Raw genomic sequence first — 14,662 nt, 5'->3', positions numbered from 1 at the left:
TGAATGCTCCAACACTGGAAGTTTTTAAGAAGAGACTGGACAGCCATTTGTCCGAAATGGTATAGGGTTTCCTGCCTGAGCAGGGGGTTGGACTAGATGACCTTCAAGGTCCCTTCCAACTTTACTATTATTATTATTATTATTATTATTATTATTATTATTATTATTATTATTATTATTATTATTATTATTATTATTTGGTCAATGCCAATAGTGTTCAAATGATGCTCCAGATGTTTTTGGATTGCACCCAAGGCACCTACTACCATTGGCACTACCTTTGCTTTCTTTTGCCACAGTTGTTCTATTTCTATTTATAGGTCTTGTATTTTGCTATTTTCTACAGTTCTTTCTCTTTTCTGCTGTCTCCAGATAGTGCCACATATCATAATATTGATATTGAATTAATATTATGTATAATCTGGAATTAGAATCAGAAAGACTAGTTGAAACTTAGTAACTCAAGTCCTAGTCAAGAACCTAAGACATATTAAAGTAGCATCTGAAAATATAGGCAATTCCAAGAAAAGGGTTGTTTGTTTGTTTTGTTGAATTAGGGCGCTCAGGTCCAATAAATTCAAAATTTCCAAAGATCAAGGGAATCCTTTATGTATTACTCCAAGCGCTCCAATCATAATTGGTGTAACAGCAAATTTCTTTTTCCATAAGCATTCAGCTTCGATCTGCAAATCCCAATATTTTGCCATTTTCCCCCCTAATTATTTTTCCTCTATCCCATCATCACCTGGTATAGCAACATCAATGAACTAGACTTTCTTCTTTTCAATAACTTTTATATTAGGCATGTTATGAACAAGACTTGTTTGAATGTTAAAGTCCCATAAGTTCCTAACCCACTCTTTGCCAAAATCTTCTCAACTTGTTGGTCGTAGTAGTTCTTAATACATTTAAATCCAAACCTCTGGCAAATAATTTTAGCAACTCAGCCATGGCGTTGCTTATAGTCAGCTTGTGGAATTTTGCTACAGCCGCTGATCAATGGTAAATGGTTTTGTCTTTTTTGCTACGAAGGCAATGTTTAGTGCTGTTTATTTCATGATGAATTTTGCTGTCCTCCAATTAGTCTGCAAAGCTTGTTTTTGAGATGGTAAAATAAAGCCTTCAGTTTCTTTCTTGAACGCTCTGGATCTTAACCAGCATTATTACATTACGATTATTATTTGCCTGAGCTCATGTGTATCTGTGTGCCAGTACACTGTGCATTAATCCTTTAGTTGCATGTGTTTTTCCCTCCCCCTCCTTAGCTCTTAGCCATATCGACACACACACACACACACACACACACACACACACTCAAGCACACACGCATCAGCTCCATCCATCCCTCCTTTCTGGGTGTGTTAACTCCAATGTAGCTCTCACAACCCAGGGTATATCTTTTTTTTTTTCCACCCTCTCTCTCTCCCCCTCCCGCCCTAGGTATGAGAAGCTGCAAGATGGTCCGAGTGGTGAGTGTTCTGGGGCTAGTGATGGTCAGCGTGGCTCTCTTGATTTTGTCCTTGATCAGCTACGTGTCCCTGAAAAAAGACAACATCTTCACCACTCCCAAATATGCCAACACGGGAGTGCCAAGAATGTACATGCTCCATGCCGGATTTAGGTGAGTGCTGGTCAAATTATACATAGATTGTCTTCCCTTCCCCCCCCCTCCTCCCTTCCACGGGGAAAGGCATGCTGGCGAGATGGGGAGAGGGTATGCAAGCTGAGGGGAGGGGAGGGGAGAAGGGGAATACTTATTATTGAATCCACGCTCCGGGACACCCCCCTACCCCTTTCTGGCTTTTGTGCCAACCGTACAACACCCCCCTCCTTTAAAATGCTTTTGTGTGGAAATCGATCGGGCCGCGCAGCTTTGAGCTTTTGCATCAGTGGCCGGTGGGGGTAGCGGGGTGGGGTAGGGTGAGGTGGGGTTGGGGGGGGTGTAGATGTACAATATGATGGGCAGCTGACGGTTTGGCCGGTTCATGTTTATTCCGGACGGAGGACGGACTAATGGCGCAGGCGCCTTGTTTCTTTGGCCGTAAAGGGGGGAAGACGATCCCGGTGTTCCCCGGCGCCGGGGAATCGCAGATACGCAGTGTTTAAATGAGCAAAGCGGAGGAAGGGGAAGCGATGGGGGGGTTCTCTACTCTCCCTCGCAATTCCTCGCCTCCCATCTGCCTTCCTTGCAGCTCCCGGTCCGGTGTGGGCTCTCCCTACTCTAACCGGGCAGGAGAAGGCGGCGGATTCCTTTGTTTGACTTTTCCTTCCGAACCGCTGGGCTTCCCCCGTGTTTGGTTTTCCCGTTGAAAGCCGGGGAGGCAAAGGCCAGAAATTTAGGAGTGGAGGAGAGGGTGGTTCCAGCCAGGCGTGAGAATAATTCAGGCTTCTTCATCCTTCGCCTTCCTTGGACGCCCAGAGGGCAGACAAATATACGCCTAGACCAGGGGTAGGCAACCTCGGCTCTTTTATGACTCGTGGACTTCAACTCCCAGAATTCCCGAGTCAGCTATGCTGACTCGGGAATTCTGGGAGTTGAAGTCCACGAGTCATAAAAGAGCCGAGGTTGCCTACCCCTGCCCTAGACTAAGGCAATTTGGGAGGGTGTCTCGGCCAGTGGATCACCCATACACACACACACACACACACACACACACACTTACGCTCGTTGTGGGGGAATCATCTCTGACATTCCGGGCCACCGCCCTGTATTTATGGCTGGGAAGAGTTAAAATTGGGCAGAGATGCCGAAAGCGGAAGAAGGCGGCAACCCTCTCGCAAGTAGCAAGGCCACTGTCCATGGTGCTGATCTCGCCTCTGTTTTCTGCTCTTCAGTTCGGGCCCATGAAGATTTGGCATCGTTTTGAGCACTTAGGGTTGAAAACATTCCATTTGAATGTTATCCCCAGTGGTTTAAAGCATCCCAAGGAATGAGATATACCACCACCTATTAGTAAGCTTACTGTGCCCAATCAGAGTAAACAATACCAAGCTTACAATACTCCTTTTATTTTTTATGGAATCTGCTGGCAAACTGTTGGGAAACTGCTTCTCTGTTATCTTAACATTAGCTCTACCACGTATAAGCTATTTCACCGTCATCGTTAACCCATAGGTTACTGTAGCATCCCCTTCCAAGCCAGTGACTCCCAAATATATTGCTTCAGCCAGTTGGGGAAGCCCAGCTTGTACATTTTCTGTACAGAGCGTTCCTTGTCATGGAGACTCATCAGGAATATCTGATCAGGTTTCTACAGGCTGATAGAATCATAAGGATAATATGGAAGAGCCATTTCATGTTCACCTGGGTATGGAAGGAATATGCAGTTATATATCTTTTTAATGGAAGACATCCCACTACCATTTAAGTCTGTTTACTGTCCAATAGCTGGTACCATGAAGAAATTGATTCTCAGGCTTAACTGAAATCCTAATTATTAAGACTGCTTCTTAGGATTTAGGATATGGTTTGTTGCAGTTTGAATGCATTGGTTCAGATCATAGGACAAGAGAAAATAATTTTATTCCATTTTCTTATGGCATTGCAATGGAGAAGTTATCATATATGCAAAGTGATATTTTAAAGAATATTGACTCAATCATGACAGATAAATGAATAAATTAGAAAAATATATGCAGACTAGAGGATGTTTTAGATTAAGAATAGGAAACATGTGGTCCACCACATGTTTGAACTACATTTAACAGATTGTCTAGGCCTCTTAGCAGTAGTGATTCAGTAAGAAATGGAAGTCTATATTTTGCCTACCCTTTTTAAAAAGAAAATTTGAAATTCTCATATAACTCATCAGATATGATCTTTGCATAAATGTGTAAACTTACAAAAATGTTTGCATGTAGGACTGTCATGTATTATTTTATATTAGGGCTAATATTATCCCATATTTCTGACCAAAGTACTCATATAATTTTCAGTTGGAAGCCAACCCCAACCACATTTAAATGTTTAGGGAAAATATCTATGGAACCAAACTTTATTTTAAATGAATTGTTGATTCATAATCAGTTCAGTTCATTTTTTATGACAGGTTTTTATTCATGGTTTTCTTTTTCTGGTTGCTACTGCCATAAAGGCAAGTAATGTCTGTGAATAGTCATTTTGCTTGCATTTCATGAACATTTAGTAAACATTGAAATCAAAGAATGTTGTACAACCTTTAGAAAAGTTATAATTTTTATAGGCTTGAACCAATTTTTGGAAGCTGCTGTGTAAATATCATCCAACAACAGAGAAATCCTGTACCAGAAATTGGGGTTATATTTCTCCCAGTCTCTACTTTCTGGTACAGAATAATGGAAATTGTAGCTCAATATCACAGAATATGATTCTGCTTTTGGGAATGTTTCTGTTCACCACTTAGCTGCTTGGTAGCTTCATTTCTTCCCTTCCCTCTTGATTTTCAAGGGGTTCCTTTCAGCTTAAACCCTTGTTTATCTTTGGACAATCACTTAACATCTCCAATCCTTGGTTTAGTGGGATGAGTTTTCCTAATGATCTTAGAAACATAGTCTTGCAAGGAAGAGAACAAACCAGACAGTGAAATGAAAAACAGAATGAGGAAGTGTTAAACAAAAAAGAGCCTGAAAGTAGAAAACATACAGTTAGAGAGCAGATACTCATGGAAAACTAGATGGAAGAAATATTGGGTCTTTGAAAAGAGAGATTAAAAAGTGAACTCAGAGAAGAGGGAGAACAGGTCAAAACTGCAGCACTATAGAAGTCGTTTGCAACAGATGATAGAGAGAGATGATAGATAGATAGATGTAAACTTTTAAAGTCTAATCTCCATGGACTCATATAGTTGTCTCTCTTCCAAGTACTAACCAGCTGGGCTCTTTGGAGATCAATAAAGTTTGGTTAAGTGCTGTGGAATACTCAGAATCGTAAAGTGTCCATATTACAGGAAAAAGAAGGTCCCTAAAACATATCCAGGTGATGGTGTCAGCAGTTACGGTTTCAGGAATTAGAAACTGAATTGCTAAACTATTCTGATCCCATTTCCAGACTAGTCATAGCACACAATTTTTATAGTTAATGCAACCTAATTGTAATATATTTCCTGGCAGTTGGGCTGTAGAAAGGGCAATAATATTTGGAATACAGATAGTCTTCAACTTACAACAGTTCATTTAGTGACAGTTTGAAGTTACAACACCACTGAAAAAAAGTGATCTATGACCATTTTTCACACTTACAACCATTACAGCATCCCCCACAGTCATTCTGATGATTGGCAATTGACTTACATCTATAATGTTTGTGGTGTCCCGGGGTCACATGATCCTCTTTTATGACTTTCTGACCAACAAAGACAATCTGGGAAGCCAGATTCCCTTAACAACCATATTTCTAATATAACAACTGCAGTGATTCACTGTGGCAAGAAACGTCATAAAATGGGGCAAAATTCACTTAACAACTGTCTCATTTAGCAACAGAAATGTTGGGCTCAGTTGTGGTTGTAAGTCAAGGACTACCTGTATTTTCCTCTGGGGAATGAAGACCTTCCTCCATATAGAAAAATAGCCTTTCTAACAAGTGCTCATCTGAAAATGGAGTCGGTAATTTCCACCCATCTGAACATGTTTAGATGTTGAGACTCATATATCAGAGAATGTCTTCTTCTAACGGACAGTGGTGATAAGAGTGAGTAGAAATGATAACATCCTTAATTTGGCCCTTAATGTCATAAATACTTTTCACTGATTGCATAAATATGTGAACTGTTTTAGGTCACAGTTTGCACTGAAGTTCCTTGATCCTTCCTTTGTACCCAACACAAATTCCTTGAATCAGGAGGTGCAGGACAAATCGCCCAAGTGGACATTCAACAGAACAGCGTTCTTACAACAAAGGTGAGAAAAAAAAAGTGACAAGTGATGCTAGGCTCAGGATGATTCTAGATTTGGGGCAAATCTACCCTAAGGCTAGCTTTTAAGCACAGCCACTTGGCAACAGACACCTGTTCCCTTGAAAGTTGTCAAAAAAATATCCAACCTCTGTATCAGTGTCTTAGGGAATAAATGTCCCAAATATTGAGATGCATTTCTATGTCTGCACTGATTATCTCTCAAGTCATTTGAGCCGGAAAGATGAAGGGATCATTTGGGGACACTGAATTGGATAGCTTGCTGTTTTAAATTATATGAATTAAGCCAAGGTGTTTTAATATGAAGTGAGGTTGTAATTTTCCTGCCAAGTATATATAAGATGGTGGGCTACTGTTATTCTTTTTTTTTTAGCAGTATGTCTTCCTGTACATTCAAAAGAGATCAGGTTGTACAAAGACTCTAAACCAGGGGTGGAGAATGATGGCCCTTTTATGACTTGTGGACTTCAATTCAATATGTTGGCTCAGGAATTCTGGGAGTTGAAGTCAACAAGTCATAAAAGGGCTACCGTTCCCCACCTTTGCTCTAAACCAATGGAGACTTCTGTTTTAGGCTTTCTATTCTGTCCCAGGATGGTATTATCATACACTGAGCCTAATAAATGCACCAGTGTAGACAAATACTACCAAATAGAGTGAAGCAACTGCAAGCCAATTAAAGAATGAATGCAAAATATGTATAATATAAGTAAAGAGTAATATATAAGTAACTATAGCAATAACACAGAGTGAAATTGCATGCTTCCTCCACATGTCACATCCCCAATTCCTAGAGAATTAATTTGCCTTAAGAAAGTCTCTGTTGCTAGATACTTAATAGTAACTTGCCAAAGCAGCAGAAGGCTACCCAGTCATGAATTACATTTATTGAAATTATCATTGTTTCAGAAAGAGGTGTTTGAAAGGAGAACTCAGTTCAGTCTTTAGGACTGGAACTGTGTAGGAAGTAGTAGTCCAGAGCAGGGTTTCTCAATCTTAACAACTTTAAGATGTGTAGACTTCAACTTCCAGAATTCCCCAGCTATCATGTAGACTGGGAGTTGAAGTCCACACACATCTTAAAGCTGCCAAAATTGAGAGACGTTGTCTGGAAGATTAGCATAACTTACCTCCTTCTCCATAGCTTTTTTTTTTTTCGATGTTTCTGCCAGCATGATAATGTAGCTGGTCAAACTGTGGTGGCAGATTCTGGGATTAACTGGCAGGGCTCCCTGGTAATGGAAGTGTTTCTCAATCTAATCTATTCTAGCCAGTTTATTGTTCAGCAGAAAGTAGACGTGTGATCCTGGTTAGCTTTGACCATAAAATCAGGATTTATTATAACCAGACTCTTTAAACACTGATTATACTAAGAAACTTCATAAGTTTTTTTTACAGTGCCACCTGAGCTGAACAATAAACTGACTAGAATAGATTAGACTGAGAAACACTTCCATTAGCAGACAGCTAATTTTTTTCAAAGAGAGGGAATATAGGAAATATGAGCCATTCCTTCGCAATCTATTCATTCTTTAAATCTCTGTAATAATGTGTTAATCATTAGCTAACAGAGAGCCAAGATTACAGCCACCCATGTTGAGTGAAATATATGGATTCCCACCTAGCTAGAAATTACCTATTTTATTGAAATAATCAAGCTGCTTCAATATTGCACTATTTTAAATACAATTTTGGAGATGATGGAGATGGGAATCAAATAAAATAAAATAGGATGGAAATAGCTTCAGTTCTGTGTAAGAAGAGTAGATATGTTAACAGTTGATTTGATTACATTTTATTCGGTACTGCACAGAGGAGAAGCTAGATGGTGGATTACATAGCTTTAAAAACTGGAATGGAAAACAAATACAATGGAATTTGGGCGAAGCATGTTATCAGCTCAGGTTCCATTCTAATATTCTTTATAGGACAGACACAAACACAATCTGAAATTTCATTAAGGAAGCAACAGTCCATTTAGCTTCAATTTCATTATAGAATTTCTCCATCAAGAGGATCACAATGCCGTATTATTTCCAGGGAACCCTACCGCAACTTTCTTTATACTGCTATATCCAAAACAGATTTTTCAAAAAGAAAAAGAAATATCACTTCCTACGAAGAATATTAATTTCATTATGAATAATTTAAGTTTTGTTCTATTTATGGGTAACAGAGAAAAAGTACATCATTCTTAGCATGTATTCAACAAAATTTCCTAAATACTCAATGCAGTTCATATTATATTGCTCTTAAAAGAAATCTCTCTCCATTTTTTTCCTCATAATTACCTGAAGGGAAGATAACTGTATTTTAAATAACCCACTCCAAAATAAATATTAGGCAGAAAAAAAACCCCAAATCGCCTGCCTCTGTGCTATTAAATCTGAGCTATCTTTCCATTTTAAAACTAAATTATTTGGAAGTAAGATGGGAAAGTCTTGTCAGATAAATGCAATATTGCTTTTTTCTTTTACAGATAAAGCTGAAAGATTGGCTTTCAAATACAAACTCTGTTATATCAAATTCAGTGTGCTTGGTATATGTTAACATAGTTAATGTGTGTGCATAATATGTAATTTGTAATCTGTAATAACATTATTAACATAATGTATGTCAACATAGTTTGGTGCAGTGGTTAAAATGTTGGTCTACAAACCAGATTATGAATTCTAGTCCTCTGAAGTATGAAAGCCAGCTGAGTAACTTTGGGCAAGTCCTTCTCCATTAGCCCAACTTACCTTAGAGGGATATTGTTGTGGAGGGGGAGAGGAAGAGGAATATTAGATATGTTCACCACCTTGAGTTACTTATAAAGTAATGAGTGGATAAAGGGTGGAGAGAGAGAGAGAGAGAGAGAGAGAGAGAGAGAGAGAGAGAGAGAGAGAGAGAGAGAGAGAGAGAGAGAGAGAGAGAGAATAAGATTATAATTATAATTATTTCTGACCATGGATTTGTATCTGGAACTATATCTATAATGTAAGATAGTCTTGAATTGGTAATCGGCAAGAAGTGCAAGAAGAGGGATTGCACAGATCTTTCTTGATATTTCTTTATTCCACCCCATCCAAATATTTTCCCCATCTATATTTATTTCCCCCACCCTGGGAAACTGTGTGATATCAATACTAAGCATCCAGCAAAAATAAAAATAGAAGTTTTAAGTCTTGTGCACAACCTCCAAAATTGCTTTAAAATGATACATTTCTTATTTTTTTAATAAGTATTTTATTAATTTTCTAGTTTTACAATCATAAGTACTTAATAAATAACGTGTTGTCTTGGTCCATCAGTAATTTAGTGGTACATATTAACTTCCTCAATCTAGATACAATACTACACCATCCAGTGCTTCCTCTCTTCTTCCGATGTTAGATATTTTTCCATACTGAGCAAATACAATTCTTATTGCTGTTAATACATATGCAGTTGAATACCAGCATCTTTGTTACATTTTTCTAATATTATATATAATATCAGTAGTGTCAATTTAAAATATTTTTTNTCTAACCAAAACATATCTCAATTGCATTTGCACTTAATATCCATTTGTTCAATCAATATCCTGTTTTTCCCGCTTTTTTAAAAAAATATGATTTTCCATCAGTGTTCAAAGTATCTCTATCATTTATAATTTTCTCATAATAAATTATATTTGGGCAACCAAAGGCTTCCCTTGTTCAAACCCTCTTAGCATTTTCATATTTCTCCTCTCATATCAAAAGTAAAATTCTAGTTATAAATCCTATCTTTCTAGTTCTAATAACATTTCTATTTCTAACAATTATCTATTCTCTTAGCCATATTCAAACATCTCTTTAATTGTATAATATCCCATCTAATAGGTCAGGACCTCTATTTTCAATCTTACTCTAGCTTTTTTCCTTTGCCAACTAACTTTCCAAGTCAATGCCTTTGAATCATCAAGTAGTTCTTCCTCTATTTTTATGTATATTGTTTGGAATAAGTAAGACAATTTGGTTAAGGTATTTTTGAAAGAATGCTCAGCCCGTTGATATTTATTAAACAGCCTTCCTCCTTCTCCAATTTCCTACAATTCTCCCAACAGCTTTATCTTCCATTCGATCAGTTCTTCTTCCTTATCCTCAAGAGTGTTCTGAGATCTTGACAGGAAAGATTTTTTTTTCATTTCTGATATTATCGCTAGGTCTTCTAATTCTTCATTTGTCTGAGTCTGTTTGTTAATTTCTTCCTTTAGGTCCTCCAACTTTGGGTCCACTTCCTCTAATTTTCCTTCTATTTTCTGGGTTATTATTCTTTATAGTCATTTTCTGAATTTGTGGATTTAGATTAAAAAATTGTTCTTTTATCTCCTTTGTGTTATTTTTAGTCTCATCATGAGCTAAATCAATTGTCTCTTGTATTAATTTTAACATACAAAGAATTTCCTTCTGAGTTCGTCAACATTTTCTTGTTGATATGTCAAGCTGGGGACTTTGGAGATAAGTGTTAGAGATGGTTTTTTACCATTTAAAGCTGAGTATAGAAGATCTATTTTGTTTTTATATGTGGTCTCTATAGTCCAATCTATTTAGGGATTTAAAACGTTTCAGTCAATTGTCATTTGTGCTCCAAGTTATCTAGCCAGTCTACCAGTCCATCCTTAAGCCTCCCCTAAGCAAATATAAGCAAAACTTAAGTTTTTCTGTCCAATGAAAAACATGTTCTTTCTGTCCAGAGATAAAAAAAAGTAATTAAAAGTTGTTCATCAGTCAAAGGTTTATAATCCAAAGTATTCCATCATCTCAATTCATAATGCACATTTCTTCTACAGGTAAATAGCTCCACGACACAGCTCTAAAAGTCAGTATTTATATTTGTGGTCCAAGCAGGCCAATTTCAAAATAGTTTATCATCTCTGCCACACAGATAAGCAGCCCAAGAGGTTTTCCCCCTTTTTTTCCAGCTGCAGTCTAGAAAAGTGAAAGTTTCCAAGGACAACAAAAGTCTTATCTGGGTCTGAGCTTCAAGCCATATTTCCCTTAAACATAATAAATTGTAGTGCTGTGGCTTGCCACTAGATGTCGTTGGTGCCATCTTCTAGCTCAGTGGTTCTCAACCTTTTTAATGCCGTGACCCCAACCAGTCGTAAGTCGAGGACTAAACCGGTCATAAGTCGAGGACTAAACCGGTTGTAAGTCGAGGACTATCCAACCGGTCATAAGTCGAGGACTTTCCCTGCCCGGGAGCGCCGCACATGCGTGGTTCCGCCCCCTGCGCCAGCCGAGGCATAGCTGGCAAGCGGCAGAGACGGAGCAGGCCGACCACCAGCTGGCCCAGCCCAAGGGAGGTAAGGCACCCGCTGGAAAAGGGGAAAAAAATGGCGGACAAAAAAAATGTCGGACAGCCTTGCTTGGCGACCCCCGTGAAATGGTCGATCAACCCCAAATGGGGTCCCGACCCACAGGTTGAGAACCACTGTTCTAGCTTTTTAAGTCCAAACTTATATTACAAGCTTTTCAAGTCTCTTTTTTTTAACAAAAAGCACTTTTAGTCCCCAAGTTTCAAAGCTATATATATGTATTGATTTCAAATTAATCTTGTAATTTTCTCTATTTTCCCCCAAGTAATTAATTTGCCACTTTTCTTTTCCTGAGAGAATGGGGTGGAAATTCTTCTTCCCTCTCTCCTCAGGGAGGATTCTTTGCTTTGGGTGTGTTTTTTTTCCAGGAAAAAGTTTTAAAGTCATAAAGAGAGGATAGGGTCTCACCCAGTTCCATCCACATTGCTTGAAAGTTGCTTATTAATACTTATTTTCTTCGGTTGTCAGCAGCTTCTGCCTGGCCTCATGAATATAAGCAGTCTTTCCCCCGCCAGTTTGGAGGTCTTCCTCAGATCAAATGGAAGGGCCACCACCCTCCTATGATCAATAAGGGTCCCCTTCTTCTTTGTTTCCTTTCTGGGGCGACTTTCAACCCTTTTTAGGGTCCCCAGCGGGATGAAATCAAACGTGGAAGACAGAGCCCCGTCTTCCTGCATCCATCACACTGCGACATCAAATCGGAAGTCCAAAATGATACATTTTTTAATATCTCATAAAGATTTCATTTGTGAAAAATGGGGATAGCTTTTTGTAATGCTCAGTGTTGGACCGTCATACTACATATATTGTTCTGCCATACTCCATATTGTGGTGGAAAACAACTAAAATATGGGCAACCCCTGCCTTCCATACATGCACAAAAGGCATCGAAAGACACAAGGAAAGATGTCTTAGATGTTACAGGAAAAATGGAAGAATCTACACTAATACAGATTTTAAGAGTAATATTGATGTCAGATATAGCATATATATTTTTCATCACACAGCTACATTTCTATATTCTAAGGTCTGCACAACTTTTAATGGACCAACAGATGCACTTGATTTTTGATAACTGTTAGGGCATCCACTGAAGGTGAGATAAGACTGAGACATGGATGAAACCAGGACAGAAATAAAGAATAACAGAATTGGAAGGGACCTTGGAGATCTTCTAGTCCAACCCATTGCTTGAGCAGAAGACAGTATACCATTTTAGACAAATGGCTGTCCAATTTCTTCTTAAAAACCTCCAGTGTTGGATAATCCACAACTTCTGGAGGCTAGCCATTCCACTGGTTAATTGTTCTCACAGATAGGAAATTTCTCCTTAATTCTAGATTAGATCTCTCTTTGATCCAACCTAGAAATAAGGAGATATTTCCTATTTCAATTCAATATTCCTATGTAGAAAAAAACCCTACATATTTCAGTACTTACACTAAATTCAACTTGGGTTCATTAAACAAAATAATACAGCTTCTGTGCTATTATATCTATTGCTTCTTTTACTTTTCAATGAAGAATTGCATATACTGTGGTGTAGCGCTACACTGTAGTACTTCTACTTTAGTTCTTCTAAAAGCTTTACCCCTTTATCTCATTAAAAAGAAATGTGGTCTCAACTTTTGGAAAGGCTCTTGAGCCACATCGCAGAATTTTGGGATAGGAACAAGTTGTACCCTTCAGTATCAAGATGAAGATGAATATAGCAAATAAATAATTATATCAGAACCAGGTTGTTTACTTATGATGAGCAAATGCAAACCCTAATGGCATTTTTATTAGGCTTATTTACTTTAGGGAAAATGTTAATATTCTCAATGTTCCCCAAATTGAATATTAAAGAGTTCTCCGTCTACAAAGGATAGACAGACAAATGTTGCTCAAGAGGCCAAGTTATAATACTGGAAAAGCTCACTTCAGCTCCATTATTCTTCAGGCCATTTAAGGCCCAGAGGTCTGCACAAGCAGAAGGAATTCCTTTTTCCAAGTTCTTTCTTGCCTCCTGAAATAGAAGATATTATTATTTTATTGAAAAGGTTTTCTCAAAATTGTGTAGCAATCAAATTGCAGTTCCATTTAAAATGACGTTTCATTCACCGTCCAGCAAAGTTTGAAAATTACATTGGTTTCTTGATTACAGGGCAAAGTGGTCTCGCTGTATGCTAGGCATGAAGAAAAGTGTTTCTTAAAGTAAATACTATAACACCCTAGTTATAATGTTATTGTAAAAGAAATTGTGCTAACAGTACTTTTAATCTAACTTGGACCACATTCCATAATACATCCCCTCCAATCGTTTCTAAGCATGGGTGTCAATAATCCTTCTTCACAATCCAGAAAACACTTGGAAAATGTGAATTATCCATTCTTTTATCCTTATATATGAGTAGGATGTCTACTCCATCTGTCTGTGACTTATAGAACAGAGCATCTTCCAAACAATTATCTGTACCTGGATTCAGTCTAGTAAAATCAATTTAATTTATTCAAGTTGATTCAATTTCCTGTAGTTCTGTTGTGTAAGCATGATTGGATTCAATCTGATGACAGTTAGAACATGCATGTAACATTTGATCAAAAGCTAATATTTAGCAATGTTAATCTACAGGTAGCCCTCAATTTATGACTACAACCGACCCCAAAATTTCTATTGTTAAACAAGACAATGGTTAAGTGAATTTTGCTCTGTTTTAAAACATTTCTTGCCACAGTTGTTAAGTCAATCCCTGCAGTTGTTAAATGAATCATTTGGTCATAAAGCAAATATAGATTTTCCCATTGACTCTGCTTTTCAGAATAAGGTTGGGAAGATTACAAATGGTGATCACATGACCCCAGGACAGTGCAGCTGTCATAAATACATGTCAGTGCCCAAGCATCTGAATTTTGATCACATGACCATGGGGATGCTGTAAAGGTCGTAAGTGTGAAAAATGTTCATAAGTCATTTTTTCAGTGCTATTCTAACTTTGAATGGCCACTAAACAAATGGTTGTAAATTGAGGACTACGTATAGTAACATATAGACATTATCCTACCTAAAAAAGAATTATGAGTTTCGTTTTATCTCCAATCCTTGACTCCATAACAGAATTCTACAACTCTAGTTAAATTCTCACTCCTACCCCTGGCTCAAGCATTCCAGGTCCAATCTCTTCTTAAAAACCTCCAATGAAACCAGGTATTATATTTAAGGAATCCTTTACCACACAGGTTATTTTTTGCTAAGACATGTCTTAATATTATTGATATAGAGCAGGGGTAGGCAACCTTGGCTCTTTTATGACTCGTGGACTTCAACTCCCAGAATTCCTGAGCCAGCCATGCTGAGGAGAAAGGGAGAGGTTTCCAAGCTGAGCCATGCTGGCTCAGGAATTCTGGGAGTTGAAGTCCATGAGTCATAAAAGAGCCAAGGTTGCCTACCCCTGACATAGAGAAATAC

At 38.1% G+C, this 14,662-nt stretch overlaps 1 protein-coding gene across 1 annotated transcript in view; it reads left to right on the top strand.

Annotated features, from left to right (window-relative positions):
* Positions 1-1,442: 1,442 nt before the first annotated feature.
* ST8SIA3 (ST8 alpha-N-acetyl-neuraminide alpha-2,8-sialyltransferase 3) overlaps positions 1,443-14,662 on the top strand; it is a 20,901-nt gene continuing 7,681 nt past the window's right edge. The window contains exons 1-2 of the mRNA XM_015826346.1: positions 1,443-1,621; positions 5,755-5,877. Coding sequence (XP_015681832.1) covers positions 1,443-1,621; positions 5,755-5,877 — 302 coding nt within the window. The remainder of the gene's footprint in view (positions 1,622-5,754; positions 5,878-14,662) is intronic.

This window comes from Protobothrops mucrosquamatus, unplaced genomic scaffold (assembly GCF_001527695.2).
Source record: "Protobothrops mucrosquamatus isolate PMUCROS unplaced genomic scaffold, P.Mucros_1.0 scaffold3069, whole genome shotgun sequence".
Classification (NCBI taxonomy): Eukaryota; Metazoa; Chordata; class Lepidosauria; order Squamata; family Viperidae; genus Protobothrops; species Protobothrops mucrosquamatus.
The sequence above is the reverse complement of the archived record's forward strand: the minus strand, read 5'-3'. Positions and strand labels throughout refer to the sequence as shown.